Source organism: Amyelois transitella, chromosome 23 (assembly GCF_032362555.1).
Source record: "Amyelois transitella isolate CPQ chromosome 23, ilAmyTran1.1, whole genome shotgun sequence".
In the NCBI taxonomy this organism is placed as follows: Eukaryota; Metazoa; Arthropoda; class Insecta; order Lepidoptera; family Pyralidae; genus Amyelois; species Amyelois transitella.
The window spans coordinates 1537483-1552678 of record NC_083526.1 but is presented as its reverse complement, the minus strand read 5'-3'; the positions used below and the strand labels follow the sequence as shown (position 1 = coordinate 1552678).

At 35.2% G+C, this 15196-nt stretch overlaps 2 protein-coding genes across 2 annotated transcripts in view; one reads left to right on the top strand and one right to left on the bottom strand.

Moving 5' to 3' along the window:
• Window positions 1-178: 178 nt before the first annotated feature.
• Window positions 179-4691, bottom strand: LOC106140037 (uncharacterized). Its single transcript, XM_013341558.2, has 3 exons — window positions 4393-4691; window positions 3701-3857; window positions 179-3293 (listed from the first exon to the last, which is right to left on the bottom strand). The coding sequence occupies exons 1-3, from the start codon at window positions 4586-4588 to the stop codon at window positions 638-640; spliced, it is 3009 nt and encodes a 1002-aa protein (XP_013197012.2). The 5' UTR covers window positions 4589-4691; the 3' UTR covers window positions 179-637.
• A 923-nt stretch (window positions 4692-5614) lies between these two features.
• The window catches only part of LOC106140129 (G protein-coupled receptor kinase 2), a 64794-nt gene continuing 55212 nt past the window's right edge, over window positions 5615-15196 (top strand). Inside the window, exon 1 of the mRNA XM_060950924.1 lies at window positions 5615-6108. Within this exon, the coding sequence (XP_060806907.1) occupies window positions 6057-6108 (52 nt within the window). The 5' untranslated portion in view covers window positions 5615-6056. The remainder of the gene's footprint in view (window positions 6109-15196) is intronic.

The following is a 15196-nucleotide window of genomic DNA, read 5'->3' as shown; positions in this document are numbered from 1 at the left end:
TAATTTTGCTCCATGAAGTGGACTTGAAAATTTATACTTGCATACTTTTATTTTATAGATATCTGTTGAAATGTATAAAAAACACCATAAATCAATCGTAATAAAAGTATATTTTATGAATGAAATATTCACTATACTATATACAGTCAACGGCAGAGAAACAGTTCCATAATTCATATAAACCGAAACCATGAGAGGAAGGGTTTTCTGCAGTAGAGTGTATAATTAAATATATCCTCAATATCTTACGAATTACATAAACAAAAAGATCACTTGCAAAAAGGCTAATGACAAACTTATACATTACGACTAGAAGTCACCTTTAAATTATTTTTACAAACCAAAAACCAAACAAAGCTAAAAAAAATTAAAAACAAAAAGGTATGCATCATCGACTTCAGTGGGTTTGTGCTTTTTCTGACTCCAGTGTGGCTAGGCTTGGCACTATCAACTAAATGGATGGAATGAAATAAAAAATGGTTAAACTATCGTTATCCCGTTTCACGTCATAATTAAAAGCGCAGGTTCGATCCAGTCAGGTCATGATAAAAAATAAACATTTTCTTTCCTAACATTATTGCCAAATTACAAAAATAAATAACCAACAATCGTATCTAACGCCATAATAAAAATACCATTAAATTAAATATTCTTCGATTTGGCACATGTATTTGTACAGAATGAATGGTGTACAATCCAACATGGCCGCGCATTCGATCAAAAGGAAACTAAAACTTCGCGGGAAACATTCCTTCATGTCATTTGTGAAGGAATCCGATCTATTCTGTACCCTGCTCATAATCTTCTCCTTCCTAATCCAATAATTATTTTTTGTTAACTCCCTTCTATTCGTAATCAAATATTCTAAATTATTAAAGGCGTCTTCACGTATTCTCCTCTTTTCCAAAATTTGTTCTTTAATTTCACTGAGCGGTATATCATCATCCCAATCATTGTAATTTTCCTCTCGTTTATCAGCTTTAGCATTCGATTTACAATCAACAGACGTAGATGCTAATTCATCAATTTTCTTTGAAATGATCCTGTCCACTTCAGGGTCATCACGTATGTCGAATATATCCTCTAAACTTTCGTCTTCCATTTCCACATACAATTGTTTAACATCATAAATTTTGTCGTCAAATTTTGGATCTCCCCTGTAGGCGGTTTCTGATTCCTCGACGGCGCTTTCATCTTTTGTTTGGTTCTGAATTTCCACAATGCTTGGATCTTCAAAATTTTGTGTTTCGTCTATATTAATTCCATTATTACTATCGTGTAGAGTTTCACTGTGATACTGCTCGACATTATTATCTAAATCCTCATTTATTTGATCCTCGATATTAAAATTTTCTCTAATTCTTTCTAAATTGTCAACAAGATCTTTGACATGATGACTGACTGAAGAAAACACGTCATGTTTCAAGCTATCGTAATATGCGGAGAGTAAAACATTGACCTGATTCCGCGCTTCCCCTGGCTTCGTCCGCGTTTTCGGCTTCTTTTCAGAAACAGCGACATCCTCAGTATTTTCTTTATTTACATTTTCACATTTTCGTTTTCTTGGCGCTTTATTTTCTACTGTTTTATATTCTTTTGGTATAGGTATACTATATTTTTTACAAGTTAGTAATACTAAGTGTTTAATTGCGCTTTCTCTATCAAATGTTTCAGGGTTGAAAAAATACTCCAGTCCATCCTCGTCAGGAATGGAGCTATGAACAAGAGAATTGAAATCAAGATTTTCAGCATTACTGTTCAACATGTCACCATTTTCACCAGTTTCTGTATTTATTTCGTCAATAGGCTCTTCTTTAATACTAAGCAACTCAGAATGAATTTTCGGTTCATATTCTTCAAAATCTTTAAAATCGTCATCAAATATGTTATCACTTCTATCTTCATCAATGAATTCTAATTTCTTATCATCAACATCCTCTCTTATAATTGTTTCATTAACAATGCTACTTATATCCGATTCAGAATTTTCTAAGGAAACCACATCATGGTCCTTTTCATCTGTGTCCTCTTTTTTCACTTTTTTTATGTGGTCTTTTGTAGGCGGATTCGTTTTCAACCAATGTTTGTTTTCGCAATTCCTAATATAAACTAAAGAGTAGTCTCTACGAATTTCATGTGCAGCACTAATTTTTGATTTAATATCTTTTTTAATACATTTACTACTTTCTTCCACACCAACTATAATATTGTTACTGTCATCTGATATCCGTAAATCTAAGTTAACGCAAGCGTACTCTAATGAATATTGTGTAAAATCTTCACTAAGAAGTAATTTTACTTCAGGATCATGATAATGTTGTAAGACAACATCAGTATAATCCGTAAAAGGAGTAAGAGTGGACGGAAATGCGTTTTTTGGTATCACCTCCTTCCTAGCATCTGTCCTGATTCTTTCTAATAGTGACATTATTATATCATCAGATAACGAAGGTTGTTTTTTATATGGTATTTTAACATCTCTTTGCTCCATATAAACATAATCATCAAAATCTGTATGATATAAAAGAGCTAACGGTACATAACATCTACTTAAAATTAATTTTCTTAACTGAAGAAACTTGATCCAATCTCGAAAGGAAAATAATCTATCAGAAGTTGTAGAGAACATTCCTAACTTGTGACATTTCATGTGACAATTTTCATTATTGATATGATCTACCGCATCGGACAACCTGATTTCATATTCATCGTCTAAACCAAAACACATTTTCAGGGCAACTAAAATATAAGCCATAACTTTGCCTTCATAAAATGGTATAGATGTTATTTGTTTCATGATAAATTTGTCTAAATCTAAATAATCACACGGCACATAATCCATGAGTGAAAGAACTAAATTACTAAATTCTCTCGGAAGACACAGCTCTTTCACATATCTTACAACTATTTTCCTTAAATCTGGAACAATTGGGGAACCTAATTCTAGTGTTTTCAAGACTGTCATAGCTTGAGTGTTATTGTATTCAACATTAGGGCTCTCCGGTGCATTGAACATTTGGAATCCCTCAATCAATGTCACATCAATCTCTTTGGGTAAGAATTTAGCGCTGTTTTTGAAGGTAAGTCTACCTTCTCTGATAAATCTGCACAAGTCTGAAATTAGTATTTCACTCCTATCAAAGTTAAGTGCTAAGTATATGATGGTGACAAGTAAATTCACAGTCACCTTACATATGTTTAACTGTAAGAGATCATATTTGCGATGCTTAACGTTCAACACACGATTTATACCCAGTGTGCTCTTCATTGGTTCTACATCTTCTCCAGGTAAACTGTAAGAAGAAAATTAACAGTTTAATATCACATATTCACCTTGATTAGTACATTATTTTTGACAGGATAAAGAAGAGTTTGAAATGCTGTGATGTAAAATATGCGCGTGTTTGCGTGCGCGCGCACTTCAATAGTATAGGACCACTCCATATCTTACCCGCGGATGTCGTAAAAGGCGGCTAAGGAAATGGCTAATAAACTTAGGATTCTTCTTGAGACGATGGGCTAAACCTGTCACTATTTGAATTTCAATTCTATCACTACACAAACAGCTGAATGTGCATTGAGCCTTTTCAAGACTGTTGGCTCTGCCAACCTAAGCTAAAATAAAAGGAGAGTGTGAACAGTAATGTTAAATTCGTATATTGCAATATGAGTGTAAAATAATTAAGTTGATTTAGCATACCCTAACTCCTTTTTCCTTTGGAACTTCTTAACGTACAGGGTCCAAAGCCACATTACTCGCATTTTGAACTTCGGGCCGGCACCAAGGTCCATCACTTCTTTAACCATGCCGCAGAGGATGTAGTTGTAAGCTTGCCATTTGTGCCATTCAGGAGATACTGAAAATTTGCTTGTTTTGTAATACAATTATTTATTATTACTCCATTAAAACATAATCATCAACACCTACACCCACACCAGTAAAATATTTTAATTTGAACTAAAACCGTGCCTTCCCGTGTGTTTCCCGGCACCAATAAAAATAAGAATAGGACCACTCCATCTCGTTCCCACGGATGTCGTAAAAGGCGACTAAGGGATAGGCTTATAAACTTGGGATTCTTCTTTTAGGCGATGGGCTAGCAACCCGTCATTCGTCGTCGTCTATTTGAATCCCAATTCATCAAGCCAAACAGCTGAACGTGGCCTATCAGTCTTTTCAAGACTGTTGGCTCTGTCTACCCCGTAAGGGATAAAGACGTGATCATATGTATGTATGTATGTTGAACTAAAACTTAAAAGGTTTTTGCAGGTCATGCTCATTTATATTGGTCTGTTTGATTAGGACACCCTTTTTTACACCCTTATATGACAGTCATTCTAAATTCAAGCATGACATAACCACAACAGTTGAAAGTTTTATTTTGTAAATACCTTTTTCTACCACCCGAAATACATTAGTAATCCGTGTCTTCTGTTTCGCTGCGAATGTTCCGTCCTTTAACACCATATCCTCGATCATAGTTTCCATTAAGTTTGCATCCTGAGTCCCACATTCCACACAATAATAAAACCCGTCGATTAGATTCATGTCTGTGTTACCGCAAACTTTGCACGGATCGGAATTCATATTGATTGTTTATATTTCTTTTCCGTTGTCTTAAACTAGTTTATGTTCTTTTATATACCCAAAATTACTAAAATCGTTTAAATCAATCGCGCGCATGCATATGTTTACTAATGTAATGTAACCAAGTTTATTGACAATGATTGTATTGTCAATGTCAAAACCACATGGTTTAAAACTAAGAAGTGCGTTCAATTTATGTGATGTCTATTAATGCAATTAATTTTTTACTTCGCTTATAGTGCATAAATATTTTCAGCTATTGATACTTAAAATTTATCAGCATATGAAATATTCAGTATTGAAAACAATTGCTATTGATTAGGTTCCATTATTAGGTAATTGAATGCATCCTTGGGGCAATGTTGGTAGAACTGTCAATTTGACGCTTGTATAGTTACCATTATTAAAAGTTATTTTTGTCATAGTTGTTTTTCTTGAGCGTTTGTATTACAATTTGCTAAACGTGGAGAAAAAAATCGTCACATCTGCAAAATCACTGTTTTCATGTTCGCAAACAGGGTAACATTTATTGATACTGAACATATGAGTTATTCCTAATATAAAACAATGTTTAATTTCCTAAATGCACTCTGTGTTAAACCTCTTGACCTCTATCTTTAGGCTCACAGTGCTAATGCAATGAATGGCTCTCATCTCATGTGAATGAATCTCATTCTCAAAGACCTGAAAAAACATTTTTCTTTAATTTAAAGAAAATATCTTCAACCATTTTTTTTATTTCTACGTTGGATTAGCATTTGTCTTCCATCTCACTTGATAGTAAGTGTCAATGAAGACAAAGATGGTACATGCCCATCCAAGAGATCGGAGAAAATAATTGATGAGAAATTTTTGTGTAACGTAAAGAAGTAAAATTAAACAAAATAATTTTTTATGAGTATAAATATTATTATTATATCGAATTTTAATTCAACCTGTAATTAAGAACTGTATGTACTTTATTTTAAAGTCGGTTAAAAAATAGTAGATTTGAAAATCCCAGATATGGTAACTGGTTCGTGTCCTTTGACCGTATCGTATCGTAAATTGGTAATTTTTGTAGCGTAATTCGGGCGTGTGCTTTCTTTGCGCGTAAACTGAAATAAACTAACCGTTAATCCCTCATAAAGCAGGCCCCGAGTATCCTTTCTACTTTATTTTACAGCGGCAAATGATGATAACGTGTTTTCTACCACACCCTTGACTCGAACCTCGCGATCGTTTGCATGTTTATTAGATCGGCCGTATTCCTGGCCGAGTAAATTCCTCGCGAGTTTTCGGTTATCCTGTTGGTGCAGTGTTATGTGTAAAAGTTAGCTGAGCTAAGCTAATGGTGTGCAGTGCTTAACTGTATATTTGTGATTGATATTGATGGGCCGTGCATACACGGGGCAGGCGGCGAGAAAGCCGCACCGGCGGAGTCTTGGTTCCTGGAGGGTCTACGTTAAAATCCGCCACACTGGAACTGATGGAATTGGAGAATATTGTCGCCAACACTGTCTACTTGAAAGCCAGAGAGGGTATGTAAATGTGCTGTGTAATAAATCGTGATCGGAATTATTCATGATCTGATCAATTACTCGATCGAAGTCGCGAATGGTCTAAAAAAATCTGTTTGAGCACTTATATATTTAGAGCTATTCTCTAAAATATTGTATATTTCAAATTAATATAATGTATAAATATAAAAATAATGCCTCTGCGTACCAGCCAGGAAATAGTGTAATTTCACATTATTATATTTTATCTGTACATAATTTTTTACTTTTGACAAAATCATCACTATTCTACTTTCTTAAATTTTAAGTTAAAATACAGCCTTCAAACTAAATATAATTGTTAAACCTTTGAATATGTTAAACATGATTTAGAAATGCTTTTACTGTGCTGTCTACTAAAATTAAAAACTAAAATCCGTTAGCCTACTCCAGATCTAAAGAATTAAATTTCCAGGCATTTGAAGAATGCAACTATTATCCTTATTTGCAAAATTCAGCTACAACCACAAATATGTATAAGTAGTAGATAGTAAAGCCACATATTATTTATAGCAAATCCTCATCCCTCCCTGCTGTCTCGTCCAGGCAGTGATGTACATTCCATACAGACTATACCTTGTCCAACCATTTATTTTAATTTTTCAGCTCATGTGAATAGATTTGATTTTAAAATTAATCATTTCTGTCCAGAATTTTTATTATTGTTTCTAAAGTTACTTAAAGCTTTCTTTTTTAGATAATAAGGTGCATTTGCTCTTAATCTGCCTGGTAGTAAGTAAGATCAGGCCTAAGGTGGTACATGCTGTAATTTAATTTAAAACACAGGTAAATTTTCTGTTTATATTATGTCCATCTTTATTAATCTGAATTGTCATTGTTCTGGCACTTCTTATAAAAAAGTATTTATATCTACAAACACATGTTCCTTCTTTAAAAAAATTAATAAACAAAAAAACTTCTTATCTCAACTGTTGTGACCTTATGTGTAGATTCTTTTACGGATTCAGGCATTCCCAGTGACTCTTTATCAGTTTTCATTAACAAGAAGCATGTTTGTGAAATGTTTAGCAAACTTATTTTAAATCAACAAACAAAATTATTTTGACCAATCCAGAATAACAAACAAAATACTGAGTTCGGTTGTGTAGGACAAATTGACCTTTTCAATCCAACAATAAGAAGACCAGTTTCTATTATTATATAACGATAGATTTATCCTAGGCAACCTACCTATATGCAAGGCTACATCGTAAACAAGATTTCAATGTCTCAATAAATTAAAACTGGTTTCACATTAGTTTGTCGTAATCGTGTGGATGTTTTTATGGTTGTCTAAAATTACCATCATTACTGTTAATTGATGATTGTGCAATGTTTTTTTTTATTGATATTTTACATCTTCGGTTAATGTTTACTTTTTCAATTAATTAGTTACATTGTGATTTTTTTAATCCGCTGTGTAGTACTGGTGGCGCTGATTAGCATGCCCCTTGTTTTTTTATATATTCAATTAAGGGGTTAATAATTATAAAGTTAATCATAATACAGATCCTACACATATAATTATTATAAAAGTTTGTAATGATGTGTAGATGTCTCTTTTTTTTAATTTATCATAATTTGTTACTTATATGGGTAGAATATATGTAGTTTAGTATACTTGGAATAACACATACCGTTATCTTAATCCCGAAATTCCTAAGGGAGCGCAGCCTCTGCGCGCAGCTATTATGTTTATATGAAGAAATGTATGGTTTATTCTTATTTGGTTGTTTATCCAAAAATTAAATTTAATAGGACATAAATTCTCCTTATCATCCAATGTGTTATCTACCGCTTTCTCTGATTGTTAGTGTAATAATTTACACTCTAGATAAAATTTGAATCATAACAAGATGACCATGTGCATTGTATTAGCTTAGAAATAACTAGAGTAAGATCGCAGCTCCGGTAATTATCAGGTATCAGCAGAAATTGTTGATAAGTCAACAAAATTCCACTACAATAAATGGCTGTCAGGATGACTGACAAAAAAGAAAGGTGGTTCATTACATACATCTCGCGTTTCGCTGAACCGATTTTGATGCGGGTTTCAAGAAAAGATAGTGCTAATTACGCTTAGGAAGTTTTCGAAATTTAACTGACTTCAAAAGAGCAAGATATCGATGGGAGGGGGTTCTTTCTTTACAAAAGTTATTTTCAATAGCGTTTAATTTAGGTAAGCAGCAAAGAGCAATCTACATTTTAAAAAATTTGCTTGTCTCTAGGGCCTAGGGACTCTACATGAGACACTCTCCAAGAGACAAGAAAATTTTTAATTTTCAACTCATGCAACTCTTCTATTTTTCTACAGAGTCTAATGAGTATGACCTTTTTGTGTCATATACAAATGTTACCATATTATTCATCCTGCCATTATACATTAAAAACATGGCTGGATATGATTACAGTGGGCGTGCGTACTTATCCATTTGGTACATACATACATAAAATCACGCCTTTTTCCCCGGAGGAGTAGGCAGAGACATCTTTCCACTTGCCACGGTTTCTATTGATCTTTTAACTGCTAGTTATTGCGCTAGACTTCATTCCCGTGGGAGTTGTAGAAATAAACTACTATGTTACTTCTGAAGATATTCTTTGTCTTTTTGCCAAATGTCATTAAAATTTGACTTGTTTCTGGTATGTATAATAAATACTTTACCGTTAAGTAAAGTATGGGTTAGTTTAGTTATTTTTTAACTATGCATAAAAAGGCGAGTTGGTGTCAGGTAGGATAATAACAGAAACTTTGCCAAATATATTCACAGTGTTATTTTAAATGTTTGGTTATTTTAATGGGATGGATGGAAACAGAATCAATCGTAAAGGAAACTTTCGTAGGAAGATTTCGTAGTCGATCCACGTACGTTTACAAGACGTATAATGTATTATCTACCCTTTTTTTCTTACTCAGCGGTTATTCTAAAGATACGAGTGAGAGAGAAGTAAAGATGTAGAGGTATGCCCGTTTACATGACGTATAAAGTATAATCTACCCTCTTTTTCTTACTCAGCGGTTATTCTAAATAGGATACGAGTGAGAGAGAAGTAAAAATGTAGAGGTATGCCCGTTTACATGACGTATAAAGTATAATCTACCTTCTTTTTCTTACTCAGCGGTCATTCTAAAGATACGAGTGAGAGAGAAGTAAAGATGTAGAGGTATGCCCGTTTACATGACGTATAAAGTATAATCTACCCTCTTTTTCTTACTCAGCGGTTATTCTAAAGATATGAGTGAGAGAGAAGTCTGCCTTAGGTATGCCTTGTTTACATTAGTGAATGTGGGCCCATCGAGTCTAGTAAAAGGTTCAATTCAATCGAGCGTCAGACATGTAACACCCCTCATTTTTGCCGAGGTTGAAACAATCATACGATTAAGATATTTGTATATTTCTTAATAACCGGTTTGATAAGGATGGATAATAAAAACGGCTATTGACAAGCATTTTTTCTTAACTTAGTTATGATGTCATTCTATTTTTTGGCTGGTCATTGATCTCGCTTGTCTTACAAATTGCGGTGCAAACCAAATAGGATAAAGGTGGTTTTGTGTATTTACTATTTTTATATCTATCCATTTATTTATTCTTTACTGTAAGTAACAATTACAATTTGTAAAGTACAATAGGCGTACTTAATGCTAATAGCATTATTTAACAGTCTACCATTGGGTTAAGCAGAGTACCTTTGTGTGGGTTACTATAGCTAATGCAATAATTATTCTATCACCTAACCTACCTGTGGCTTAAAAGCCGAATAATGGGAGAGATGTGCTGTTCTCCCATTTGATATCTGTAAAACAGCACCCTTACTTGACTTACAATATCTTCACGATAATGCATATAAACTTGTGTATCACGCTTATATAGGCTGGCGTCTTACAACGATTCCTTTTCTAATACATATATACATACATAAGATCACGTCTTTATCTTTTACGGGGTAGACAGAGCTAACAGTATGAAAAGACTAGAAGGCAACGTGCAGCTGTGTGGCTTATAATGGAATTGAGATTTAAATATTGGCTGGTTGATAGCCCATCGCCTAAAAGAAGATCCCAAGTTCATTAGCCTATCTCTTAGTGCCCCGTCCATAAGAAAGGGGAGTGGCCCTATTCTAAGGTGCCGGAAACCACTCGGCAATTTCCTTTCCTTATCTTGTTCAAAATCATTTGCAATCACCCAAACATGCTAACATGTAAAGAAGCTTGCAAAAGCACGCGTTAAACAACTCATTTACTCCCAAATAAAGACTTCAAGTGCGGAATGACTGTAATTTTTCAACGCTTACTCTCAAAAACATTATTTTAATTGTAGCACTATATTAGCCGTGACACTTGGCATTTAAATTGGATACGCCGAATTCGGTACCTACAGAGATCAGGGAAACGAGTAGATGTTGCTAAATCTATTTACTAAATCCAACAGTCTCGCAAAGATTGAAAGAAAAGCTAATTAACTAGTGAAGTGCGATTTTTAGACGATGTGCTTGGAACCTGTCACTATTTGAATCTCAATTCCATCGTTAAGTCATCCAGCGGAACGTGGCGTTACTGTCTTTTCGAGATAATTTATTATTAATTACGTGTAAAAAGTAATGTTTCATAAAATGGCTCTTACTTGCTTTTAATGTAATGAGATATGAACTCTGCCTTTACCCATTCACGAAAATAAGATTTTTAACCCCCGGAAAAAAGATGGGTGTTATAATACAAACTAACTACTAAAGACTAAGGGATAGGCTTACAAACTTGGGATTCTTTTTTAGGCGATGGGTTAGCAACCTGTCACTATTTGAATCTCAATTCTATTATTAAGCCAAATAGCTGAACGTGGCCATTCAGTCTTTTCAAGACTGTTGGCTCTGTCTACCCCGCATGGGATATAGACGTGACCATATGAATGTATGTATAGCCTAGATTCCATGTAGTCCCATTCAATCGTCTCAATTCAATCTAGTTCAGAGGCCAGGCTAGTTACGGCTAAGTCTGGATTTTCTGAAAGGAGTACCTTTCTGTAATTACTTATGGCTAAATAAATATTAATTTAAATTCAGACCGAAGTAATTCTATTACATTTTAAATCAAATATCTCAACCACTTTTCTATAAACCATTTCTCTGCGTTTCTCTGATCAGTTGATATCAATTTCGTTTATTACATTTGCAGATGCTGAGACAAGCTGTTGATAAATTGCATGAAAAAAGTTGCCTTTCGCGGATTTTTAGAATAAAATGGCGCACTGCCAGACCGCAGTTTCGGCTTTAAATTATTTTATAGCTCGCAAATGGCTTCGCCCGTTTCGCCATTTATTTGGGAGAAAATCTCAATTATAATGTTTCTAGAGTAAAAAAGTCACTGTGTATAGTTAAACCCTACTGCCCTAACTCTAGTTAGTTTTAAGGTTTTTTAGGGTTTTGAAACCAAATGTCTTCTTCCTCCCGGCTTTAGTCCCGGTTGCATCCTCACCTCTCTGGAGAGGAGCCCGGGGTATGCCTTTGACCATGGACCCTGTGTTTTAACCAAATGTAACCCATAATGTCGTCATGTCCTTCTGTCCCTACGCATGACACTGACATTCGGAGACTATGCGTTAATAGTATACTACTATCAGTTCAAAATTTGGAAGGTTTTCTTTTTAGGTTCAAATTAACAGCTACAAAAAAGCTAGTGTGTAGGACCCCTTATAAAAAGTGAATAAATAACAACTAATCAATTAAACGTACAAAACTGATGACACATCTAACACGACCTTCCGGACAGGGTCATCGAACGGCTGATTACATCACTGATTGGCTAAGCGTGTATTACATATACTTGACAAGTACATGTAATGCCGTGTGGTTCCCGGCACCAATACAAAAAAGAATAGGACCACTCCATTTCTTTCCCGTGGATGTCGTAAAAGGCGACTAAGGGATAGGCTTACAAATTTGGGATTCTTTTTTAGGCGATGGGTTAGCAACCTGTCACTATTTGAATCTCAATATGTGGCCATTCAGTCTTTTCAAGACTTTTGGCTTTGTCTACCCCGCAAGGGATATAGACGTGACCATATGTATGTATGTACATGTACTCTAATCTGAATGAGCGCCGGTTGTCGAGTCGTTAATGTTTCATTCTTGGGTGAATGATTGATGAAACGCGCTGATCCCAAGTGTAATGACACCTCTTTTCTGTGTAACCATACATTGGTTTGATTGCTTGTTAACTGCTGGCTTACTACTACTACTCTTTACAGGGACCAAGGCAACTTTAAAGATAATTATGTGACAGGTGAACGACCTTCAACCAAAAATAATTATTTGTGTCGTTTAGAATAATTAGAACTAATATTAAATGCGAGATAAGATGGGTGTCTCGAGGATGTGGGAGGCAACATTTGATGAAGTTACAAAAAGTAGAAAAAACAATCGTAAAGTATTGTATGTATGTATGTGTCGTGAGACAGATTGACGAAAGGGACAGAACTGACTGTAAATTATTTATTTATTTATTGACAATAACCAACCCTATCATTACAGTGTTACCCAATGCGATAGAGTAACTAATTAAATTACAATTATATTACGCAATTTATGTGTACTTATGAGGATTATTCATTTAACATACATAGCTCTTGTGAACTCAGTCAAAGTACAGTTGAACGAGTCTTATGCTATTAGCGACCCCGTTCATAGCTTTTACTGCCTTTGTGATCGGCGCTTGTTTTAACAGCGATCAGAAGAGGTACCTATATTAAAGTGAGACAGGGCCTTCCTCGTCGAACTTTCAAGGGCCAAGTTTCGTATCTTAAGAGAGAGATGTTAGGAGTACCCGTTAGTGTGGAGGAAACTGGAGAGGTCTGTAAGAATCGTAGCAAGTAGAAGTCCATTGTATTTGCCTACCCCAATGGGAAACAGGCGTGATGGTATGTATTTATGTATGATAAATATTGTTTTTGCGACGTGGAATTTGACTACAAATTTACATTTATCCGCGCAGCTCCGCCAGCGTTAAACTTATTTCCTGTTATTTCCATTTCTGTGGGAGTTTTGGGGAAAAATGGGTAGCGACCTCGAATAATTTACAGTATTCATTAAAATTTTATCAAAATCAGCCCAGAAACAGAGCCCATCTATAAGGAAAACGTGATATCACACTTAAGTATGGATTTTATATGCCCGCGTCAAAGCACGTTTAATACATAACGTGTAACATAGGGTAAACTATACGTAAGTACTAAGAGTCCAGCCTGCGTAGCATCACACGCGCGACGCCATTTTTATCGTACGAAAACCTATCACTCCCGTTTCACGTCATAATGCAAAAGGAAACCGCGATAGTCGGCGATAGTTTTCCGCGCGATAAAAACTGCGTCGCGCCGGCCATGCTACGGGAGCTGAAACTCCCACGGAAACGGGAAATAAACGACTTTTTGGTAGCTTCGCACATTTTTCTAGGTTTATATTTCGTATCATCTATCTGTAAAGTCATTGCCTATTGTCCTATGAAAAGCTAGCCAGAACAGTTTCGAGATAAAGTGGATTCTGAATGGTGCATTCAGGTCACCCCCGCCCACGATCGAGCTTTTAACAAAAGATGCCACCAGGGTTCCCAACTAAAGTCTGAAAAAAATCATAAAACCACGCCTCTTACCCGGAGGGGTAGACAGGCTACATCTTTCCACTTGCCACGATCCCTGCATACCTTTTTTCGTTCCATCCACATTCATAACTCTTTTCATGCAAGCTCGTCGATGTCAATTGTATTTACCACAAAATGTCAATGCATTCCTAAAATATGGTTACAGCAAAAATAATTTATAACGACATCTACTCTTTCATTATGTTTTTCCCTTTCATGTTATTAATTTTAAACCGTAATTTTAAACAAATCACGTACCAAGATTGTTTGTTTTATGGGTCTTCGTTTGATATTGATACGTCGTCGAACGATAAGAAGGTGGTCTGTCAATGTGGTATCAGAATTTCGGCAGGAAATTGCCGTCCTCATTTCTTTTTTCTGGAAACATTTCAGATTTTTTTTGGCCTTCCGTCGGCAGTAATTACTTTGCTACACAGAAATGTAGATCAGAAATCCGAAAAAAAAAACGTCTACGTCTGTCCTTTTTCTTGAGACATCTTAAATTTTTTTGTCAGTCTGTCGACAGATTTTATTCGAATTTATGTCAAATTGAAATTAGATAAAAAGCTCCGAGAGTATATACCTCCGTTTCCGGAGGCAAAATATAATACATATTTTTTTTTGGTTATTTTCTGGGAGCATTCCAGGAGAGCGGGTAACCCTGATGTCACCTGTGACTTTTAACGTAGGTATACTTAACTATAGTCGTAACCTTTTGTTGTTGACAATAGGGTTGTTATTATAACAGGGGCACGTTGCGAAGTAAACGGAGCTAACAGTCACAAAATGGGAAGGCCACGTGACTGTTGCCACTTGATGTCTCAACCATGGAATATAAGAAATTCAGATCCTTAATTTATAAGCCTTTATTAATCCAGAGGGCATCGTGGTGGAATGCCGTGACATCCAATAAGCTTTCAAAATGCCAGTGCTTTAGGTGTCAGGAATCCCATTCTGATACGGAAACCTGAAGAAGCGGGGAGTCGTCCGTAAAAAGGACTTTCCATTCAAAAACAAAATAAGACCTTTTCATGATTGACTGGCAAATTTTGCGGGAAAAATGCAGCTGATAAAATGTTTTTTTCTGCTGCCAAATCAGCTTCCATATCTATTTCGTTGACAATATCATTGAACATACATACATACATATAATCACGTCTATATCCCTTGCGGGGTAGACAGAGCCAATAGTCTTGTAAATATTGATAGGCCACGTACAGCTATTTGGCTTTAAGATAGAATTGAGATATCATTGAAAGCACAAATAAAATTTGTTTTCATAAGCGGGGATATATTTCTACATTACGTTTTTGGTATTAAGATTATTCTGGTCCGAACAGCTAGCAGAAGGCACACGATATCTCGTTATTGTCTACAGCCCTCGTGTTTTGAATAGTAATGGTTGTCTAACTGGCTTTGTAGAAAATAAAAAGAAAACAG